Source organism: Diabrotica virgifera, chromosome 5 (assembly GCF_917563875.1).
Source record: "Diabrotica virgifera virgifera chromosome 5, PGI_DIABVI_V3a".
Lineage (NCBI taxonomy): Eukaryota > Metazoa > Arthropoda > Insecta > Coleoptera > Chrysomelidae > Diabrotica > Diabrotica virgifera.
This window is the reverse complement of record NC_065447.1, coordinates 176,952,259-176,977,573: the sequence shown is the minus strand read 5'-3', so window position 1 is coordinate 176,977,573 and position 25,315 is coordinate 176,952,259. Positions and strand designations below refer to the sequence as shown.

Sequence of the window (25,315 nt, the reverse complement as noted above, 5' to 3'; positions counted from 1 at the left end):
TGTTATTTAACATGTTCTACGCGTTCCACTCATTGTAATGCCCATTTGGTGATAAATAGCAGCCTGATTTTTGCATGAGAGTTTAATGAAAGGGTAACAAATCAATTGGAAGTTCTGTCTGACCAAATACATGGGACGTTTTCGTGGTCTGACCATTCTAAATTTTTAACCTGTTCCACAATTTAAACTTCCTCTGTTCCAGTGTTCCCATATATCAAAGTTTCTCCGACTAGACGCCCTTAAGCTATTAACAAATTTTCAGCTTGCTATTAATCAACTTTTTTTTCATACGCGGAATCCAGACCTATTTATTTTTAATACAATTAAAATAATATCAAAAATTAAACTTTACTGGGACCATTTTTCTGGTAACACCTTCGTGGTTTCTAAAATTTGTAAACCAACAAATTGTCGAAGCAAAGAAGGCTGAGGGAGATCTAAAAGTTGCATGTCACTTCTCGTTTGTTACAATTTTACCGCGCTGGACAGTCGAGAAGTGAGATGCAACTTTTAGATCTCCCTCAGCCTTCTTTGCTCCGGCAATTCATTGGTTTGCAAATTTTAGAAACCACGAAGGTGGGACTAGAAAATTGGTCCCAATAAAATTTTATTTTTGATATTATTTTAATTTTCTTAATAATAAAACTTTCTCTTGTCTTAAGCAGATGTCGCCACGATATCCATACCATCATGTTATTTCGTTGTGAACCGATACTGGCAGCCCGATTTTTAGTTTGTTCAGAGATAATCATATTTATCATTTATTTTTTATTTATTTATTTATTTATTTTTATTTATTATTTATACATGTGACCTGGCCTCTAGTGACTAATCCAGGTCGTTTTTTCCTGATGGGATTACAGATATTTTTTTTTATATTTTTACATTTTTTACTCAACTATCAAATCTATTTTTACAATTAACAATTTGCCATAATCTATTAATTACGTTTAACAAACAAATTTAAATAAACAATTTAAAATATTTTTGGTACTATCAACTCCCTTCTAAGTTATAAAGACAGTCCCTCTATTTTCAGAAGAGAGTTGGTAGTTTTTTTTTTAATTTCATGAATTATGTATTGAATTATTATTTTTATTTATTTATTTTATATTGAATTATTATTATTATAATTGTAAATATCTATTTTTGAATTTATATTTTATTTTATTTATTTTAACTTTATCTTACTCAACTTCATCATGGTTGGATTATTGGTTGTCTTCTTCTATTATTATAGATTTCTTGTTGTTTTTTAGATATTATTTGTGTGAGATTGTTTAATATTTCAAAATATTCTTCATTTTGTAATATATCTCTTATTTCAATTCTTTCTAATCTTCTTCTCATTTCTCTATGTTCTTCATTTTCTATAGTATTTTCACAATGTAACACTATATGTTCTGGTTTACCTAGTTCTCCACATTCACAATATGCATCATCTTTTAAGTTAAATCTTTCCAAATATGTTGGGTACGGTCCATGTCCTGTTAAAAAGTGTATTAAACCTTGTTTTGGATTAAAATAATTTGGAATGTTTTCTAATATTGGTATAAAATTGTATAAACGTCTAGATTTTGGTGAATTTTCCCATTCATTTTGTCTTTTTCTATTTATTATTTCTTTTAATTCTCTTTTATTTCTTATATCTAATCCTATTATTTGTATTATTTTTTCATATTTTTCTTTTTTTAGCCAATAATTACATGCTCTTTTTTGTGTTTCTAAATGCACTGGCATTACTCCAGTTAAAACTGTGAGTGCCTGTGTTGCAGTTGTTCCAAATGCTCCCGTCATTCTTACAAGAAATCCTCTCTGAGCTCTATTTAATTTTTCTGCGTTTTTTTATTTATTAATCTATGTGCCCATACACTTGAACCGTACCCTACAATTGATGCAAGTATTGTACTTAGGTATATTCTCATCTGTCGGAACGAAATTCTATATTCCTTCTGTGCTAGACTAGCAATGCTATGCATGATCTTTGTTGCCTTTTCACAGACACAATTCATGTGTTTTGTAAATAATTTTTGTTCGTCTATTATAATACCTAAATATCTTGTTTCCATTTTTCTTTTTATTGTTTTCCCTCTAATTTTTATAATATATGCACTCTCTGATGATAACCTAATAAGGTTTGAAACCGAATAGGGTGTTTATGGTGCTCTCTGAAGGAAATGAAAAATAAGACGGCTCTTGTTTCGTTTTACAACGAAATTATTATTTATGAATACCCCCTCTGTGGCTCAGTGGTAAGAGCGCCTACCTATGGATCGAAAGGTCCGAATGGTTGTGAGCAGTGATGTGAGTCGAGAATATTTCTAAGCGAATATTCGCGAACATTGGAAAGTTTCCGAGAATATTCGCCCATAAAAAATGGAAATATTCTCCGAACCGCGAATATTCCCGGAAACTTTCAATGGAAAATATGTGAGAATATTTCCGAGGATTTTCAAAAATGTTTCCGAGAACTTTGCATAATATTTCCGAGAACTGTTGAGAATATTTCCAAGAGCCTTTTGGACATAAGAGTCAGTGACGTAATTTGAATTATCATGGAAGTAGCGCTATTTAATTCACATGGCCGGCGAACCTATACCACTGCCAAATGGAACATTGTTTTGATCATTACTTTCATTATTTTTATACTAAAAATGCCTAAACTATACTAAAATCACAATAAAGATGCACTAGAAATAAACAAACTAAGACACGTTGAATGTTACGAGGATTACTCCCGAATCATGATTTACAATGTATAAACTTTGCAAATCATGATTTGGGATTTACAATGTACATAAATATTGTAAATCATGATTTCCCAAATCATCAATTTCCCAACAATCTTCCAAATCATCAAAGTCCTCCTCGAATATTCAATATGTCTTTGTTTATTTCAGTGAATTTTTATTGTGATTGTATTATAGGTATAATGCATGGGAATATTTATTTCAAGAGAAAAATAATAAATAAAAAACGAAAAAATTCAAAACTACAATAAACTAAGATCATTAAAACTTCTTGTAAAAACTAGATGGGGTTCAATCCTTAATTGTATAAATAACATTATTGCGTCTAAAAGTGCTTTACCGATACTTACGGTCATAGAGGGAGAAAATTTAAAATTTTCACGGAATTTTAAACAGAACTGTCTGGATGATGAAATATTTTGGATAAAGTTGCAAAAAGTAGCAGTTGTTCTAACACCAATTATTGTGAAATGGATTAGGTACTTTATTGGAAGGCAATATGTTTAAAATATCTCAGGTTGTCGAGGCATTAAAGGATTGAGAAAATATTTTTACCTAGAATACTCCATTACTTCCTATCAATAAGTCTGAGGAAAAGGAATGCTAAATTAGAAAAAAATGGCAATGAAGCCTGTGCACTATGCTGCAAACTTACTTGATTCTTCTTTAACAGGACAAAGCCTCACTGGTGAAGAGCATATTAGCTATGATTTTAATATATTTGTTAAATAAAATAACTTTTTTATTTTTAAATTATAATGATTAATAATAAATATTCAGGGTATTTTTTTAATTAAGTTAAATAAATTTTTAGTATTTTTGGACATTTAATTTTTAACAGATTTTTTCTGTAGTCGTAATACCACAACAAACAATAAGTAAAGCTAACTACTGATTTGTATAATTTATTATAATAATTTTAATAAAAAAGGCAATATTTCCATAAGTTTCCGAAAATTTCCAATATTTCCGGAAAGTTTCCGGAAACTTCCGGGGTTTGAATCTTCCCGAAAATTTTACATCACTAGTCGTGAGTTCGAATCTCATCAGGGTCAGAAATTTTTCGTTTATTATAAATTAATAAATGAAAATAGTTTCTGTCCTTGTGGGATCGGTACTCACCGGAGGGACCGCAGACGTTCGGATACAATTAGCGTCTCTTTGCAAAGACAATGACGCCGACTTTGCAAAGTAACAAGACACTTACTCAACACACACACTACACATTACTCCTCTGAGTTAGTGATAAGTTATAGTCTACAAAATCATTATGAAAATGACTGGACAGTTGGTTGTGAAAACCAGTGCCAATAAAACACAAAAGACACAAAAATTATTTATGAATATAATTGTACGTATTTTAGTTTTGAAGATACCACATGACATAGGTGGAGCAACATTTATGGCCACAGCCACTTCTTCCCCAGAGTTGTTTGTTAACATTGTGGGTACTTTTATTACTGAAGGAGACATCGGATTGGGCACCATCGTGGGTTCCGCAGTGTTTAATATTTTAGCAGTTACGGCTTGCTGTGGATTCACTACAGCAGCAGTGGTATGTATACTCGTATCTAGATTATTAAAATGTACTAATAACCACGACATTATATTATGACATAATATGTATATAACAAGAACCAGAGCGAGAACTTCAGAAATCCTAACCGAGCTAGTAGCAGCAGCAGAACGAGTGGGGTTACATATAAATCGAAATAAAACAAATTCATGGCGACTAACACAAACACAAGAACTGGAAATGTTGAAGCAGATCTAATCATCAATGAGCAAAACTTCGAAGCGGTCAAAGAGTTCATATATCTAGGGACATCGGTTAACCCCAATAATAACACATCAGGGGAAATAAAAAGACGAAAAATAATTGCAAACAGGTGTTATCGTAGTCGATCAAAGTACTTAGCTAACAAACGTCTGTCTTAAAAAACTCATATAAGGCTGTATAGAACATTGATAGTCCCCGTTCTCACATATGGATCAGAGGCATTGACGCTAACTAAAACAGATGAATCCGCTCTATCGATTTTTGAAAGAAAGGTGCTACGCAAGATATTCGGAGCGGTCTGTGAGAACGGAATATGGAGGCGTAGATATAACTTTGAACTGCAGAATATCTACAAGCATACGTTTGGTGGAAAAGATATTATCACTATAATTAAGCGAAACCGCCTGCAGTGGGCAGGACATGTAGCCCGGGCCCCTGAATCGAACATATTAAAAAAGATTCTAACAGCACAACCCGTGGGAATGAGAAGCCGGGGTAGACCAAATCTGAGGTGGATGGACGGGGTAACACAAGATGCCGAGAAGATCGGAGTCGGCAACTGGAAAATGTAAGCAAGGGACAGAACAGAATGGCGTAGAAATCTTGAGAAAGTCGAGGCCATCTACGGGCTGTAGCAACAAGATGATGATGATGAATAACCACGACTTGGACACATGATGCTAAACATTTAGGCTACAACAAAAAATGTAAGTAACAAAGGTTCCTAGTGCCGCTGTGTATAATCTTAAAAACAATGTTTCCTTCTATGGTTTTAATTTTAGCTAGGGACTACTAGAGGCTAGAGTAGGTCCTACTTCTTACCATTCTAAGCCTTTGTGACGGGAGGAACCTTTAAACTGAGTAGGGCTCAGCGCAAGACAGGCAGGGTGGAAAAGTTGACATTCCCGACATGGCACGTACAAATGGCTAATAGGAAACATATCCTATGGACACACGAAACAATAAAGCAGGTGTGAATAAAACGTAACCAATCCAATACCCGTGGATGTTCACAACCTTCCAAATCATCTACTAAAGACGCGAAAATATAGGATCTTAACATGCATGTACAAGTAGTAGTAGAATGTAGTGTGAGTAGAATAGCAATGAGTAGAATAATATTTAATTACTAAAAAATAAATTAATAGCTCGCAGAAAATATGTTAGATTGTGTTTGACTAAAGGAATTCTCTTTTTGGGCAACATCACGACTGTAAACCATAGTCTTTGTAATTTTGTTGAATAAACGTTAAATAATCTACTAAAATAATTGTAATTTGTAATTGTGTTGTTAATAAGTTTCTCAAGTTCAATTGATAACTTCTAGCTAGACCATTTATTTTATATTTATCCCTTTTTATTATTATATTTTTTATTATATGTGATCCCGTCTCTTTGTTAAAAAGTTTCAGGATATGAGATCTTGCCCACGCTCAAAAAAATGTTACCTCCCTCATGAGAATTTTTTTATTCAGTTACATACAGGGTGATTGATTTATGGGGTAAAGCTCAATAGATTCGCTATGGTAATAGATAGCAATAAAAGTTAATAACAAAAATTATAGACAACTGTGAGATTCATATTACAAAATTAGTTAGAATGTTACAGGGTGTTCGATAACATCGTGGCAGACCAAACTTTTGATTTTTTAAATAGAACACCCTATATTTTATTTTATATTCGAAATCTTCTTAACTTCACCATCACAAAAATATAAAGGATTGTTATGTTGTACAGGATATTTACAAAGTTATAACCAATTTTCTATGAAAATCGTAACAAGTTCAGCTCCCTGTATAAATAAAAATAAGCACAACAGCAATGGTTTATTGGTGACATATTTTTTTGCTAATTGTAGAAATTTTGAAGAATGGTTGATTGCTAATTTTCTTTATATCGAATACAGGGTGAGTCAAAACGCGAGTACATTATTTTCTCAGTAATTTTAAATAGAATACCCTATATTTTATGTCACTATCGAAAAGTATCGTAACCGCACTTTAATTTTTGTATAATATTCCCTATGTCTAAATTTAATAGTTTTCGAGATATTTTCATTTTTCAGAGCAAATTATTAATTAGGAGTCTAAATCTTTCCAAATTTTAAGTAAGCCATGACTGACTTTTTTAAAACTGATAATTTAAGATTACTGATTACACTGGTAAACACACAATTTGCTGCCGGACATTTTTTTACTGTTTATAGGTAATTTGGGTCTGCTGAATCCAAAAATGACACCAGATTTGCTCCATAAGATCGTTTTCAGAAAATTGGAAAACAGATCACATATCTTACATATAGGGTAATTTAACGCAGCACCATCTACCTATATATAGTGCTGCTACCCATCAAATAAACAAAACACGAATAAAAAGTAAGATATTTATTGTATAGCAATATACATACAAAAACCATTACATATATCTGCCAAAAAAAACTTAACTTTTCATCTAACCTAACCGGCATCGCAGCACAAATCTGTTATTCGGTGTCACCTAAAAACTTCCTTTTCTATGATTTTCTTGCAATGGCTTTAAAAGGACGGCCCCTTTGAAGACTCCAGCAGTAATCATCCATCATGTGAGTGTCCCATCTCCCCTGATAGTTCTCTTCCATCGTTTTGATATCTTGGTGGAAGCGTTCCTCTTGTTCCTCACTAAGGTCACCAAGATTTTCTGGGAAACGGTCTAAGTGGCTGTGGAGGTAATGAATGTTAATACTCATATAACAACCGTGTTTGTTAAAATTTTTGAGAATTTCTTCCACTATATCCCGGTAATTTTCCGATTTAATGTTTCCAAGAAAATTTTTCACAACTTTCACAAAAAAACAACATCATGCATTACATTCATCGATTCTGTAAAATGCGAATATTTTATAAGTTGTATCTGAGGCCCATCAAATATTCCGGCTTTCAATTGTTCTTTACTAAGTTCATAGTCCAGAAAGCCACTGCGCATCCGCTAGGAAAAATATTCTGATTCGGATGTTTTGCACAATCTTACTCAAAAAGGACTCCTTTTAACAAATTTGCATGTTGCCAGGACCAAAAGGTGGTCAAAAATTTTTTAAACTTTTTTTTTGATTTTTCCTAAAATTATTTTTTTTTGCATGGAAAAAGTTTTTTAGGTTTTTTGGATCATTCCAAACAGAAAAGGTCTTTAGTGAATTTTCTCTAAAAATGATAGTTTTTGACATATAAGCGATTAAAAATTGAAAAATTGCGAAATCGGCCATTTTTAACCCTCAAAAACTATGTGAAAAACTGAAAATTTGAATGTTGCCAAGGTAGGTAGATATTCTTTAAACATCGATTGATGAAATCCCGAAGAGTTTTTTGCAATACAATATTCAAAATTCCTTTGTTTTTTAATTGCTAATCAAGCATGCGCGACACTATTTTCCACCGACAGTATGGTGAAAATGAAAGGAATAAATTCGTTATTTCGTAAACCGGCGACTTTAAGGAAAAATCCCGAAACAAGTCGATTTTTATTTTTAAGTTATGATATTGTGGCATATATGGTATACTAGTGACATCATCCGTCTGGGCGTGATGACGTAATCGATGATTTTTTTTAAATGAGAATAGGGGTCGTGCGGTAGCTCATTTGAAAGGTTCTTCAATTCTCTATTCAGTAATGTAAACATTTACATAATTATTTATAGAGGGTGTCCTTGTACTCCCTTTTTTGTCAAATAATTTAATTTAATAAAAAAAATTTGGACACCCTGTATAAATAATTATGTAAATGTTTATATTACTGAATAGAGAATTGAAGAACCTTTCAAATGAGCTAGTACACGATGCCTATTCTCGTTTAAAAAAATCATCGATTACGTCATCACGTCCAGATGGATGACTTCACTAGTATACCATATATGCCACAATATCATAACTTAAAAATAAAAATCGACCTGTTTCGGGATTTTTTCTTAAAGTCGCCGGTTTACGAAATAACGAATTTATTCCTTTCATTTGCACAATACTGTCGGTGGAAAATAGTGTCGCGCACGCTTGATTAGCAACTAAAAAACAAAGGAGTTTGAATAATGTATTGCAAAAAACTCTTCGGGATTTCATCAATCGATGTTTAAAGAATATCTGCCTACCTTGGCAACATTCAAATTTTCAGTTTTTCACATAGTTTTTGAGGGTTAAATATGGCCGATTTCGCAATTTTTCAATTTTTAATGGCTTATATGTCAAAAACTATAATTTTTAGAGAAAAGTCACTAAAGACCTTTTCTGTTTGGAATGATCCAAAAAACCTAAAAAAACTTTTTTACATGCAAAAAAAATAATTTTAGGAAAAAAAACAAAAAAAAAACGTTTAAAAAATTTTTGACCACCTTTTGGTCTTGGCAACATGCAAATTTGTTAAAAGAAATCCTTTTTGAGTAAGATTGTGCAAAAAATCCGAATTAGAATATTTTTCCTAGCGGATGCGTAGTGGCTTTCTGGACTAGCAGAGAATTTGCTGGATAAGTATTCAAAACAAGGACGATTCTGGTCTAGGGCCTTTACAAATTGTTTCATCAGCCATAGTTTATTATGTAACGGAAGTAATATTATTTTCTCTCGGTCGACCAATGCTTCGTTATCTACGGTAGCTTTTCCTTAAACTAAAGCATCTCTAGAACTCCATTTTTTGCTACTTCAGTGTTGGTCCTTAGCCCTACTATCACAAAGACACAGGAAACAAGGATATTTTGTATAGCCACCTTATTGTCCCAGGAAAAAGTTCACCATCTTAAAATCAACACAGATCGCCCACTGATGTTCATCATAATTGATGTTTTTCAGCACCAGCCATATTGTTTTATATTCTTCTTTCATTTTTGTAGAATGCCCAATCGGTATACTGCCATTATGTAGAAGGAAACACTTTAAACTTCGTTTGTAACTGTCGATAAAAAGACGCCACTGATGTGGTGTATACTTTGGTACACCCATTTTTTCTATAACAGTCCTTTATTATTGTTACAAAATACCATATTATCTTGCTGAGAAAAAAAGCAAAAGATATAGGTATTGCAGCTGTAGTGGTGGAATATACAAAAATGTAAGAATATTTAAGTATTTGATGAGTATGTTATATCTCGAAAACTAGAGCTTATACAAAGAAAAGGTTTGTATTTTTGGAATCAGCACAGATGAATTAACCAAAATCAGTTTATTTTTTTTCAGCATCAAGACAAAAATTTTTTTTGTTGGGCTGTGTTATCAATCCTGTAATCAATGTAACAATGTAGCAAATAAAGAAACAAAAATAATTTATTAGTAATAAATTTTACAAAAAAATACACAACTACAACATACGACATTTTTGAAGCAATTAAAAACTACTTTTGTATGTAAATGTAACAAATAAAGAAAGAAAAATAATTTATTAATAATTTTTGCAGAAATAAACCCAAACACAAAATACAACATTTTGTGAAAACAATTAAAAACTGCTTTTGTATGTAAATGTAACAAATAAAGAACAAAAAATAATTTATCAGTAAAAAATTTTACAAAAAAAAAACATGAACACAAAATACAACATTTTTGAAAAAATTAAAAGCTACTTGAAGTAAAATATTTTATATATTTAATTACATAAGGTGTTCAAAATAAGTTGAGTGAATGAGTTACTTACATTACGAAGCATTCGTAAAATAACACTTCAAAATACACTTTGCAATCTATTTTTCATCTCATCCCTTGTTGTTGAATGCATTTTATAACCTTCATTCTTAACGGAACCCCAAAAAAAATCAGTCCAATTTATTAAATTTTGGTGATCTGGGTGACCTACTGGTCCATTGAAAAATGAAAATATCTCGAAAACTAATAAATTTTGACATAGGGAATGTTGTATAAAAGTTAAAGTACAATAATGGTACTTTTTAATAGTGATATAAAATACAGAGTGTTCTATTTAAAATTACTGAGAAAATATTGTACTTGCGTTTTAACTCACCCTGTATTCGATATAAAAAAATTAGCAATGTTAATCATTTTTAAAAAATTTGAAAATAAATAAAAAATATGGCATCAACAAACCATTGCCGTTGTGCTTATTTTTATTTATAAATATATGTAAATACCCTGTATAATATAGCAGTCCTTTATATTTTTGTAATGTGGAAAATAAGAAGATTTTGAATTTAAGATAAAATATAGGGTGTTCCATTTAAAAAAACATTAGTTTAGTCTGCCACGATGTTATCGATGTTATCGAACCCTGTAACATTCTAATTAATTTTAAAATGTGAAGTTTAAAGTTGGCTACAATTTTTTTTATTAACTTTTATTGCTATCTATTACTATAGCGGATCTATTGAGCTTTACCCCACTAATCAATCACCCTGTATTCATGTCGAGTCGGATAACTTTACTGTTTCCGAAAAATTTCGAGAGGGGGCGTTTCGTAAATATAGGTAGAGGTTTCTAAACTTTGGTGCGTCCGCCAACTGGAGTACCCTTAAAAATTTGTCGGACAATATTACCAGTTAATTGTAAACATTTTATCAAACAATCCTGCAAAAAAATCATCATTTATGACTTATCCCCTATGGGGACGCATCATGAACAGTATTAAAATTTATACCCTCACAGCTAATTTTTGCAGGATTGTTTAATAAAAATATTTACAATTAATTGATAATATTGTCCGACAAATTTTTAAGGGTCACCCTCCTAAAAAGTTTTGAAATAGAAAAGTTGTCCCACTCGACATGAATAAATGAGGGAGGTAAACATTTTTTTAAGTGTGGGCCCAAGACATATATTCAGATGGCAAATACAAATAATTTAAATTATTTTTAGTTTCTAATATTTGAAATATTTTTAGGGTGGAAACAAACTAAAACTGGACTGGTGGCCTTTGACAAGAGATTCACTGATATACGGAATTTCTGTTTGTTTGCTTATTATATTCTTAAACAATGAGAAAGTAGAATGGTATGAAGCACTGATTTTAGTACTTGTATACATTGTATACCTAGTGTTCCTAATTTTTGATAAATTCATTCAACAGTTTTTTAAAGGTAATTGGAAAATTTAATTTTTCACTCAAAATTTTTTTCAACTTTTTATTTAAATAATATTAATTATGAATTAATGCAAAAATATGAATATGAAATAGAGAAATTGTTATGGTTCTCAAGTTTTATTTGAAACATTTTTCTCTAGAGTGCATAATATTTAAAAAAATATTTTTCACTTCTTAAGATTGTTTAAAAAAAAGCAAAATCAGCTGCAAGTCTTCACAGATTTTTCATCAGCTATCCCCTATATAGCTTTAAAACTAAAAAATTTATTTTGTAGAAAATTTTTGCCAAAACTGCTTAAGTCAAAGTAACACAACTTGTGATAATACCATCCCAAAGATTAGTAGTAATTTAGAAACTTCCAAAAAAGATGAAACTAAGGATGAATCTGAAGAGAAAAACGATATCACATTATGGAAGTATCCCTCAGAAATAAGCAAAATCAGACAGGTATTAATACATAATTTTTTATTATTTATTTTCATAATTCATTAACTCAGAAAACAATATATTTGTTGCCAAGTAAATGGAACTCAGCAAAGATCTGTTATTAGTCCAACATCTTTTTGATTGCAATATAGTTGATTTCAATAAACAAAATATAAGCCAATTATCTTAAGGGCATGGGCGCAAAATGTATGTATCAATGTGTATCAAACCGTATGTTCAATGTGTTTTAAATGTATTCATTTTTTTGGAATCCTGAGAAAACTAATAAGTATTTTTGAAAAATTTAAACGGAGAATTGAATAATGCATTACTACTGAGGCCCGAAAGTTCCTTAGAATAACCAAAAGTTTCTTTTGAATGAGATATTTGAAATTAAAAGTCACACCAAATTTTCTCTTTGTAATAAGAAAATGGTTATTCATTTTTTATATATTTTTTTATTTTTATTTTATTTTATTACATTTTTTATATTACATATATCTACATGTATTTTTCGATCGTTTTACGTGTGTCACTTCTTTCCTAAGAAATAAACTGATTATTTTTTTCGAAATTTCAATAATTATTGTCGATTCCCTGAAAACGGTCGGAAGAATTTTTCTGTATTGATTTATAAGCGATGTTTTTTTGCAGTTGCTACCATTTTTTCGTCATGATTCGCAAAGTTAGTAATTAATGGATTATAAAATATTATTAAATCATGTGTAATTATATAAATTTTATTTTTAAGGTTATTTGGATAATAACTTGGCCGATAAATTTTGCCTTTTTTCTAACAGTTCCTCATTGTGAAAAAGTGAAATCTAACAAATGGATTCCTGTAGCGTTCGTGATGTGTATTTTATGGATTGGTATGCTCTCTTACATTCTTTCATGGATGATAACAGTAATAGGTAAGCATAACGATCATGTTCTAATTTATTGATAGGGTTCAACGTGATAGGCTGTCTGAATATCTAGAAATGATTGGAATAAATGATAAAGATATGAGACTTTTACATCTATATTGAAATCAATAAGCGTCTATTCAAGATTTGTATTCAGAGGTGTCAGACAGGGTTGTGTGTTATACCCAACTCTGTTTAATGTTTACCCAGAAATAACATTTAACAAACCCTTGGAAGGGCAATGTGGAGTTAGAATTGGGGGATAAACTATTAACAACATCAACTATGCAGATGACACAGCGATCATGGCTGAAAGTATCGAAGATTTTCAATTCCTTATAGATCGAGTCACTAGAGAATACTCCAATAACGGACTTAGCATAAATACAACAAAGACAAAGTTACTTGTGGTTAGTAAACAAGGCGTCGGCCATATGCAACTAATTGTCAGTAATGAACTGATAACAAAAGTTAACTATTTTAAATACCTAGGATGTTAGATAAACGAGACACTAAATCCTGATGAAGAAATTAAATCTCGTATAGAAATTACAAGAGGAGCGTTTATGAAACTTAGATATATATACAACTAAGAATCAAGTTCCTAAAATGTTATGTGTGTCTGTATCCTGTATTATTATATTTTATGGATGTGAAACCTGGATAATGAAGGTTAATATGATGGACAAATTAGAAGCCTTCGAGATATGGTCATATCGTATAATGCTCGGAATATCACGGGTTCAACGCATTTCAAACAGAGAAAAGTCTTAAACAGAGTGGGCCAAGGCGAAAGTGACTTGATGAAGATGAGAAAAAGGAGAAAACTTGGATATCTGGGGCATATACTGAGAGGTAGCAAATACTGCATACTGCAGTTAATACTCAACGGAAAGATTGACGGAAAAAGAGGAAATGGTAGAAAGTAATATTGATGGCTCCGAAACTTTCGTCCAGATGAATTGTTACAAACCACGCAAGATCGAGACCGATATCGGCAAATTGTCATGGAAGCTACTCACGCTAAAATTTGGGCACGGTATTCAAAGAAAAAGAGGATAATACTAAATAAAACTAAACGTGACTAAACTATAATATTATTATACATTTTAAAGGACATCGCACACATCTTATGGAAAATATAATGTCACTCAAATTCAATAAAATTTATACGAATAGATTCGTTTTAAATTAACGGTCAAATCTTATCATTGCGCCAACTCCATATTTTCAATAATAAGAGCAGAAATTGATATAAATAAATCTGAAATCAAATGGATACGTACATAAGTTAGAGAGAGAAAAAATATTTTATAATACCCAAATTGTCGGTACTCCATAAATCAGCAGATTAGTTTCACTAATCCGCTTAGGCCCAGCGGGGTTTAAGCTCTTTTGAATAGCACCCAGAGCAATAGTGATTGTAACTGACAGTTTTACTGACTCCAAAAATGTGATTTCGATAAACTTTAATTGCAATTTGCGCCGTAATTAATCATAATTAAGAGTTGGCGCAATGATAAGATTTGACCGTTAATTTAAAACGAATCTATTCGTATAAATTTTATTGAATTTGAGTGACATTATATTTTCCATAAGATGTGTGCGATGTCCTTTACAATATACAGTGATGAGCGCGGTAATAACCGGCAAAATAACGCAAAAGATGGAAAACATATTTACTGTGTGAGATAAAAGAGATGAAACTATTGGAGGTGGGAAATTTAGCGATAGAAACTTATAAGTTTACAATATATTGATTGTTTCCCACCTTTAGACGTATCGGACGAGTTAAGCAACTACCACTGTGACAGTGGCAGTTTTAGTTGACATACTCCTGTAATACGTCTAAAGGTGGGAAACAATCAATATAATGTAAATATATAGGTTTCTATAGCTAAATTTCCGACCTCTACTAGTTTCATCTCATTTTATCTCACAACTTAATATGTTTTCCATCTTTTGCGTTATTTTGCCGGTTATTAACGCGCTCATCACTGTATATTTTCATAAATCCGTAAATTTTTCGTTTTTTTATGTTTTTTTAGGGGATACGTTGCGTATACCAGACTCCGTAATGGGTATATCATTTTTAGCTATTGGCGCAGGAGTACCGGAAGCAGTATCGAGTATAGTAGTCGTCAAAAAAGGTACAAAAAAAAATTAATTATTTACATGTACATTAATGTACATTTGTAAATTAACGTAACTCATGGGACTGTTATGCCTACTATTGATATGGATTACTAACCTGGGCGCTACGCAGTGGTGTCGTAGGGCTTGAAAACTCTTGAGCCCATAATTCGTGTCATGGCCACATTTGACCTGCTAAGAACTAAGACTGACTTACACTGACATTGAAACCTAAAAGCAAGACAAGTTGGTCTGCAAAATTAGATGCAACCGAAGATGTGTACAAACATTACGGTAAAGTCGTACAGGCTCTAGAAGCTTGTAAACACCTTGATTTCTCAAAACCTCAAACTATGAGCGAGACCAGCTCCTTAGCTCCCTTTTAAAAAATATTTTTAAATTCTAAACTTAAATTCATAGTTTTGGCGTGTTTTTGGTATGTTTTGTCGAAATAAGTGTTCAAAATGTTCGCCTTTCATCTCAATACATATCAAGTAACTCTTGTAGTTCTCTGTATAACTTTAGTAAGACAACGTAGCATGAAGTAAACACTTTCTGTTGTATGTAGGTATGTATGAATTTATTAAAAATTCTTTAAAATTAATCCACAAGGTAGTGGCGAATTACAAAACACAAAACATTTTCGGTCTAAACTGACCATCATCAGTGTGAACGTCCGGTGTACAAGTATTTGGAACTAGCCACTTAATTAGGTGTAAAAACCTCTAAATTATATTGTTGGTATATTTAACATTATAAAGTAAGCGACATTAAGTCGATGTATTAGGATCATTGAGAAAAATGTGGATGTATTTCATCCTTGCTCGAATGATGCACGTAGTGCTCAGGTAAGAGGTAACGACCAAAGAAGTTGGTCCAGACCAAACAGACCAAAATGTGCAGGGACGCCATCATTCTGCAAAATTATGTTTCCTCCTTCGACTCATGTCACTTTTGTCTCTTGGCAATAAGTGACATTCCGGTATATAAACAACATAAGTGACATCATTTTTAAATCAAAAGTTTAGCAGGTCGTCAATATAGTCCAGTCGCCAGGGGGGTTACAACGGCCTCCTTAATTCAGATGGACTTACCCAATTATTTTTTTTGATGTATTTTGACCCGTAGAACACGAGTTTTTTGGGTAACAGTTGATCCGGATGTCGATAAGATTGTTATAAACAAAGAACTTGAGGAATTGCATAACAGCAATTTCTCGCAAAACAAAACATTTTTTTGTATTTTTTGGGTCATTTTAAGCAAAAAATTTATTTACAAGTTTATTCGTAGGTTGCACAGTTTTCGAGATAAACGCGGTTGAACTTTAAAAAAATCGAAAAATTGCAATTTTTGAACCCGAATAACTTTTGAATAAAAAAGAAAATAGCAATTCTGCTTATCGTATTTGAAAGTTCAAGTCAAATTATATCGGTTTTGATTATTTGCATTGCTAAAAATTTATTTTTTTATTGTTAATCAAAGCTATAAACACATAGTGTTTGAGTGATGTTTTCAATGATCTCCCATTTAAAATCGCACGAGTAGGTAGAGTATGTACAAGTGCAAGCGAGGCTATTTCTACGTAGCATGCGTTAAAACGCATGTATTTCCACGGGAAACACTATGTGTTTATAGTTTAATTTAACAATAAAAAAATAAATTTTTAGCACTGCAAGTAATCAAAACCGATATAATTTGGCTTGAACTTTCAAATACGTTAAGCAGAATTGCTATTTTCTTTTTTAATCAAAAGTTATTCGGGTTCAAAAATTGCAATTTTTCGATTTTTTGAAAGTTCAACCGCGTTTATGTCGAAAACTATGCATCCTACGAAAAAACTTGTAAAAACATTTATTGCTTAGAATGACCCAAAAAATACAAAAAAATATTTTGTTTTTCGAAAAACCGCTGTTATGTGATTCCTCAAGTTCTTTGTTTATAAAAATTTTATCGACATCCGGATCGACTGTTATCCAAAAAATTCGTGTTCTACGGGTCAAAATACATAAAAAAAACTTGGGTAAGTCCATCTGAATTAAGGAGGCCGTTGTACCCCCACTGGCGACAGGACTAATAAGCCTGCAAGATTTGACAAATAAAACTATTCAAAAATAACAATTGGTCATTGGTCCAAAAAGTTTATCGAATTTTGCAGGAGCAGCGACGATAAAAATAAATAGACAATATTCAAAAAATTTATGCATTCTTAGCTCTGGCCATCTATGCATGAAAGCGTTAAAGTGTTGCAGAAAAACATAAAACATACTGGTAACACCCTAGCTGTGGAATACAGATACCTTTAATATTCAACGTATGTATTTCTTCAGTTTACCAACAGATGGCACATGAATTAAGTTAATAGGAAATCTATGATTATGATGGTAATAATAATTACAAATTCATAAAATTATAAATTAATATATTAATTTTAATTTAATTATACATAAAGAATGGCTGTAGGTATTATTTATGTATTTATTTACGGCAAAATATCCTTTTAGGAAAGGGTGCTATGGGAATTAGCAATTCTTTGGGGTCGAATACATTTGATATTTTGCTCTGCTTAGGAGTCCCTTGGTTATTAAAAGCAACTGTAGTTTCCTCTAATAAATGGGTAAGTATTCATCTTTATGTGTCCAGTTAAAATTATTTATTGTTACAAACTGACAGTTTTATTAGAGCTTGTCCTCCCTAAGCTAAATGGTCATAAATTTGGACACCGCATCATCTATAATCTATACCTTGGGATGACCATGGCAAAAGCATAAATTGATTAAAACATTTTTACCAAAAGCAAAAAATAATTGTAGACAAAGCTGTCATTCTGACTGATTTAATGGAAGAAACGAAGAAAAGACATGTGCGAAAAAAATTAAAAAACATTTATTTATTAGAACAATTGTTTTACTATGATCTTGTTGTTGTGATTCCCAATTCTTTCACTTTCCCAATACTTTCAGAAAAGTATTAAATAACTGTTTCTCAGACATTGAAAAGTAGAACGTTATAGGCACCTAATACAGCCAACTCCCGTTTATCCGCGAGCGGCGCATCCGCGACGCGGATTATCCACGACTCTGTAGAAGCCTTTATTAATATTAATGAAGAGAGTTTTGGAAGTCATTCACTATTCTCGACCCTATTTACGAAATCGCGTCTGAGTGGGAGTTTGTATATTCTTCAACAATTATTGTGAAGTCATGGAGAAAACTGTTACCAAACATCGAAAATAGTTTCGAACTATATAGCAGATTGAGAAGATGAAAATGAACTGCCTGTGCTTACAAGTTTAATGAACTCAGTTCCTGGGGGAGAGAATGTGGATGCAGGAAACCTAGAAAAGAGTGGTTAGACTACGATGTTACCGAGCAGGGATTTGAGCATTTAACGGATGAAGACATCCTAAGAAAATGTCGAGGAGAAAATGAGGAAAGTAATGAAGATGTTGCGTAAAGTGCAATGTAGAATAAAGAAACATATTATTTTCTCCTCTACTTTCTAAAGAACAGAAACAAGTGCTACTTTCAAAAAGTATAAAAAAAGGAAATACATAATTGAAAGCTGTAAATTAAAGCTACAGGTAAAACTACATTTTTATTTTTTTGGATTGTTTTGGACATGTTTTTGACTTCCATTTGGAGGGGCGGGAGGGGTAGGGCGGGAGGACATTTAATGAAACACTAACCAAAATGCATAAAAAATAGAGTCCCAAAATACATAAATAATAACTTATATGCATTCAGTTCCCTTCATGAAGACCTTTAAACGAGACCCTGTTGAACGATGTAAACAACAAAATGTATTGCAAAGGATTTAAGGGTTTAACCAGTGGCGGCTCGTCTGTAAGTGAAGGGGGAGGTCATATCCGGTGGTTCAAGATTTTTTTGGAAAAACAAGACCGACAAATCCCATTTTAAATAATTTCTTATTCCATCATCTGTATTGGTTTCTTATAACTTATTTTGCAATATGTTGTTTAAATTTAAGCGGATCTTTATTTGACAAGTAAATATGAAATAAGTAAAAGGAACAAGTCTTCATTACTAATTGTCAAATAAATCAGATAAATAGTATGATAATATGTAATTATAACAGCCAGAATAGCAACAAACTACTTCAACTCAAAACCTAAAATAAATCAAAATTTAAAAAGTAAATCGATTCTTCTTCAATTTAATTTCATTTGGCGTTGGAGTTCATGTATACTAACCACTACCGACATTTTATAAAAATCTATAATAAAATAATATTAATCTCACGAACGCACTTAACTTAACTTTGTAAATTCCGAACTAATCTTACTCCCTGCGTAGATAGTCACGTCTCGTAGATCTACGGTCTACGGTCAATGACCACGATGGTACCAACTTGCATATAAGAGCGTATTTTCGTGAACGTTCGGAATCCCAGTGCTGTATTCTCACAGTGAGGTCAAATAAATTTCTTGACCATCGTGAATGTTCGTATTTAGCTGTTTAAGAGTAATATTGCGGTAGTTTCAGTCAAAGATAAATTTGGCTTTTCGGTAACGTCAAACAGCTCGTATTTCATGTTTATTTATCGGTTATCTTTTGGCGGCATCTTTGTCGCTATATTTTACAACAACAAAATGACTGAAAAGTCAATACAATAAAAGCAAAATTTAACTTTGAACGATACTATTGTATTCCGAACATTTTTAATACAGAAAATTTTCTTTTTTTAAGGAAATAATTACATTATAATCGTTTGATTGTACAATTATTACAGGGAGGTCATTGACCAATTGACCTAAAGGGATAACCGCCACTGGGTTTAACAATCAACGCAAAATAAAAACAAACTGGATGGTAGTCGGAAAAATTATTATCGAAGACTAAATACTAAAATTAGAAATCCTGGAAAGGGTGAAACACTTTAGGTACATGGGTAGCTGGATTGACTGTAGGGTTGAAAGTGCACTTTCATGATGAGGAAATTTTGACCTGAATAAAACTTGCACGAAAACGCTTTATTAGCTGGCCTTCTGTATTGTGCAGTGGAATTCTGTGATTGACCACACGTCTAAGGCCGTCTGCACATGGGTCGATCGAAGACACGTCTCGAAGTTAGCGCGTCTTGTTCGTCTTGTACGAACCCTGCGGCACAAGCCATTGCTCTCCGCACACTTGTCGATTCAGTTTGCTTACATCTTCCAACTAGAAAGAACGCATTGTTTATATATCAACCAAAATGACTATTTCGATCTATGAAAAGTACGGCATTGTTACATTCTTATTACAATTTGAATACAATGAGCATTATACTGAGGACATTTTTCTATTTCCCCAACGAATTTTATATTAAACACCTAGAAACAGAAGTTCAATGTTTTCAGAATTTTATATTACAAACAATATATTTCCACAAAGTTAGTAGGTAGTACTACAATCAACGAACATAACATCCACCGATCTTTAAATAAAAGTAAAATTTCATTCAGCGCAAAAAACAACAAAAAACGAAGGAAACAAATAAAATAAACTACCTATATGACTGGACACGTGCGTCTCACTCGAACTTTCTCGTGCAATACGGATCGCAAGCGTCGAGAGTCGTACAAGACGAGGAGATTTGCAATCCTAAAATCCTAAACGCTCCGTGTAAGGAGCTAAATGCCACAACGAAGGAACTTTACTGGCGGGGAGAGACCTACGTGACTGGAATCGAGTCGAGTAATTCGATCGTCGACCCATGTGCGGACGGCCTTAGAATATTGAAGTGCTACGTCTGGTCCGTCTTGTTCTATGGATGTGAATCTTGAATGACAAAACTGAAGAATCTCAACAAATTAGAAGCGTTTGAGTTGTGGTTGATTACCGCCGCATGCTCAGAATCCCGTGGACAGCACACATATCCAACGAACGTGTGCTGGAGACCATGCACAAAGATCGAGAATTGATTTGCGAGACTTGATTGCCTCATAGAAGCAGAAAAATTCTATGCGGGGACTTCAACATTAATTATGATGCTGCTTGTGCTACCCAAATGTCCTTGGTCAACATATTTGAATCATATGGTCTCTCAATGCACGTTAATTCTCCTACAAGGATTACAAAAACTTCATCTACCATAATTGACTATATTGTCTCAGATTTCTCACCCCTTGATGTCTGCTCTACAATTATTAATGCGGGATTATCAGATCATGAAGCAGTATTTACGAAGTTTAACATCTTCAGCAAACCCTCCTCGAAAACCCGACGTTTAGGTAGGATTTTTTCCGCTGGGAATTTTCATAAATTTCAAAATTTATGCTTAACTTCTGAGTGGCATTTTCCTTCTGTGGACGTGGACTATAATTTCAACGATTTTATAGAAAAGCTTGTCTCTATCTTCAATAAGGCATTTCCTCTAATTTCAATTAAGCCAAAACATCACAAACCCTGGGCTACAAAAGGTATTCGCATATCAGCCAAAAATATGCGCTCACTATTGTATATCAAGAAATTTGCTACCAACGTCTCTGTCACTCAATATATCACCAAGTACAGGGTAACCTATCTAAAACTCATCAAATCAGCTAAAAAAGCCTACTATCAAAATCGTATGGAAAGCTCTAAAAGTGTTGCAAAAGAAACTTGGTCCATAATAAACGATCTTCGAAATAGAACTCACGCAGTTCAAACATTTGCCCTTCCAGACCCGGAAAATCTAAACGAATATTTCGTTAATGTGAGTAAAAATATAACTTCTACTATTTTGCCACAAAAAGATCCCATTTCCTATCTCCCCAATTCAGGAGTGTTCTCGAATTCATTCTTTTTAAGACCAATCGATATAACTGAACTGATCCAAACTATCAATAGTATCAAAAGAAAATCATCCAGTAGTACTGATGGACTATCCATAAAAATCTTCTCAAATCTCACAGAAAATGTGTTGGAAAACCTCGTCTCACTAATTAATGATTCCTTTGAAAGAGGCAAATTCCCAGAGTGCCTAAAGATAGCCATTATTATTCCCCTTCATAAGGGTGGTGAAAAATCTAATGCTTGCAACTATAGACCTATTGCCTTACTACCGGTACCTTCAAAAATTATTGAGAGACTCATAAAAACCCGTCTCATGTCCTTTCTCATTGATAACAACATCTTATCCCAAAATCAGTTCGGCTTTTTAACTAATAAATGTACCACTGATGCCTTGTTTTCTGTGTTTCATGAGGTTTACCAAGCAATAAACAATAATCTTTATACTGCCACTGTTTTCTGTGACTATGCCAAAGCTTTTGATTGTGTAAATCACGACATTTTGATTAAAAAACTAAATTTCTATGGGATTCGAGGTATTTCTTTGAATTGGTTCCAATCTTACTTGAATAATAGGAAACAAATAGAGCAAATGATACTGACTCTAGTCTCAAAAACATTGTATGTGGAGTACCACAAGGTTCAGTATTGGGTCCTCTACTGTTCCTTATCTTTATAAATGACATCACTAACTTAAAAATCGATGGAAAATTTTTTCTTTTTGCTGATGATACCAGTATCACTTGGAGCAACTCAACTATTGCATCTCTTCATGCAACTATAAATTCTGATTTGCTTACGATAAAAACCTGGTCTGACTCTAATTTACTCTCTTTTAACGTGGATAAGACAGTAGCATTATCCTATAAAAGTGCTCTTCAACCCCTGCTTGTTAATAACAGCCAGATCTCTACCGTTGATTCTGTAAAATTTCTTGGTATTTTTTTAGACAGCAACCTCAAATGGTCCCTTCATATCGATGTGTTAAGTAAGAAACTCGCCTCAGCCTGCTATGCTATAAGATCTGTTTCGAAAGAACTCAATTTAGCATCTTCTAAACTAACATATTTTTCTTTGTTCGAGTCTCATCTTCGATATGGTCTTCCTTTTTGGGGTTCTAGTACAGCTGCCCAGTTAGATGTTATTTTTAAATTACAAAAAAGAGCAATAAGGTATCTGTTTGGCCTCAGAAGAACAACACATTGCAGAAGTTACTTCAAAGATCACGGCATTTTAACCCTTACATCTTTATATATTTTAGAAACTGTTTGCTTAATTCGTAAACACATGCATGTCTTTCCAGCAAGGCCTCGTCATGACTACTCCACCAGAAATTCAAATTTTGATGTCTATTGACCGATCCCGTCCTCTGAGTTAGTAAAGAAATCTATATTATATTCCGCAAAAAAACTATACAACCATCTTCCTTTACAACTCAAATCTGCAACATCTTTCCCCAAGTTCCGTAAAATGACAAAAGCTCATCTATCTAAAAGACCATATTATTCAGTAGAAGAGTTTCTTAATGACTAACTAAGAAATTACAGTAATGTACAAGTAACCAAACTTATCTATATTTGGGTGTCACATGCAGCAGCTTAAACTTATTAGTTCCTATGTCTATAAATAGTTTACTTTGTTGTATATTCACTTTGCAATTTCTATAAATTGTTGCAAATATATCGATTTTGTTTTTTTTTTCTTGACTTTATTAACTTATATTTTGTATTTATGTATATTTTTTTTATATTGACGATTTATCAAATTTCAGAAAATTGTATTTTTTATTGTTATTGTTAGATATTATTTATTTATTTTTTCTGACTTTAATTAAGCTTTGTCCATAAAATTTGTATTTTCAGTGACAATAAAGCATATTTCTATTCTATCAACGTCATAAAAAGGGTCATAAAATGGGAAAGGTTCAATATTTCGGTCATATATTGAGAGGACCTAAATATCTCTTACATACTCCGGTTGATCATTCAGGACCAAATCGAAGAAAAACGCTGGGTTGGAAGAAAACAACTGTCCTGGCTGCGTAACATTAGACAATGGACAGGTCGAACGGTCGAGGAATTGTTTCATATAGCTGCCGACCGAGAAACATTTCATCAGCTTGTTAATACTATAGTCAATGCTTGAAAACAAGCACGGCACACAAAGAAGAAGATTCAGTTTCCTTAATTTTTCTAACTAACGTTTATTGGATTGAATTTTTCTGTCTAAGGTTTAAGTTTCTTTTCAGCTAATATATTTTTATGTTTCAATAATTTTTTTCTCTACTTTTGGACCTTGTTGAGGGGAATTCTCCCCTAGATCCGCCACTGATACCTTTAGTAAACCACATAAATTTTAAATACTTCACAACTAAATTACGTTTTAACTTGAAAAACAGATATTACCAAGACTTAGCAGTTGTTGCTATGTTGGTGTTTATTGTCTAGTTTATGTTATGTGGTACTAAGGCAAAACCCGAAATGTCAAAAATTGTCGATTTTTCGTTTTTAATGCCCATATGTACATCGAGCGATGAAGAATATGATGACAAAACCCAACATGGCTAAACGCATCCATGTAACCAGTAGATGATAAAATTAGTTTCCGATATGTCCCCACTATTACAACAACACCACGAACTTTTAAACTCATCTTCTGCAAAATCACGCTTTTTGACATATCGGGTTTTGCCTTAGCACCACAGGCAACATATCGACATTTAATAAACTTGTATCATTTTACTTAGACCCTGTACACACGACAGCGCTTAACGTCGCGTTTTACCTGATAAGACCTGATAAACCCGTGCTTGCTTGTGTACGATACAATTTGGTCGTCGGTGACTTGAAACGCGGCATTAGGCAAACGCGGTGTCTAACATCCCCACGTGTTCAGGGGCGTTATGTATTTAAAAATTATCCATATTTTTATTTTGCAGGTAAATATCAACTCTTCGGGGCTTCAATATAGTACAGTTACTCTTCTAGTTACACTCATAGCTTTTTATTTTGCTTTAACTTGTAATAAATTTAAATTAGACAAATGGATAGGACTCTACTGTTTAATCATTTATATTTTGTTTGTGATTTTAGCCACTTTGATAGAGCTGAATGTATTTTTTCCAGTTAATTCACCTACCTGTGGTAGATAGAACTATATCATATTGGTATATAATATATTAGAGTATTTATGAATTATATTTTTCATAGAACCAATAAATCAAATATATTTTTGGAAGTAGTTTTATTTCAAAAAATGTTCACATGTAAGCCATAATTTGTTTGGAAACCTTCAGTTAATATCATATAAGGTACAGAAATCTCCCATCATTTTGGAATGTGCATTCGCATATGACGTACTTAGTTATTATGTCAGACAAAGAAGGACACTTGCAAAATAAACTGCAGATTTGGAATAACACATTGTTTAAATATGGTATGAAGATTAATACATATAAAACAAAGACTATGATAATCTCGCAAGAACAACTCGTAATAAATAT

At 32.5% G+C, this 25,315-nt stretch overlaps 1 protein-coding gene across 3 annotated transcripts in view; it reads left to right on the top strand.

Moving 5' to 3' along the window:
- The window catches only part of LOC114328551 (sodium/potassium/calcium exchanger 3-like), a 46,364-nt gene extending 21,318 nt beyond the window's left edge, over nt 1-25,046 (top strand). For 2 of the 3 annotated variants that reach the window (XM_028277422.1, XM_028277424.2), the window contains 7 exons: nt 4,115-4,305; nt 11,375-11,570; nt 11,851-12,023; nt 12,754-12,916; nt 14,959-15,060; nt 17,545-17,657; nt 24,752-25,046. In XM_028277422.1, the coding sequence (XP_028133223.1) occupies nt 4,115-4,305; nt 11,375-11,570; nt 11,851-12,023; nt 12,754-12,916; nt 14,959-15,060; nt 17,545-17,657; nt 24,752-24,964 (1,151 nt within the window). In that variant the 3' untranslated portion in view covers nt 24,965-25,046. The remainder of the gene's footprint in view (nt 1-4,114; nt 4,306-11,374; nt 11,571-11,850; nt 12,024-12,753; nt 12,917-14,958; nt 15,061-17,544; nt 17,658-24,751) is intronic. The other variant, XM_050651684.1, reaches the window with a different exon arrangement.
- The last annotated feature ends 269 nt before the right edge of the window (nt 25,047-25,315 follow it).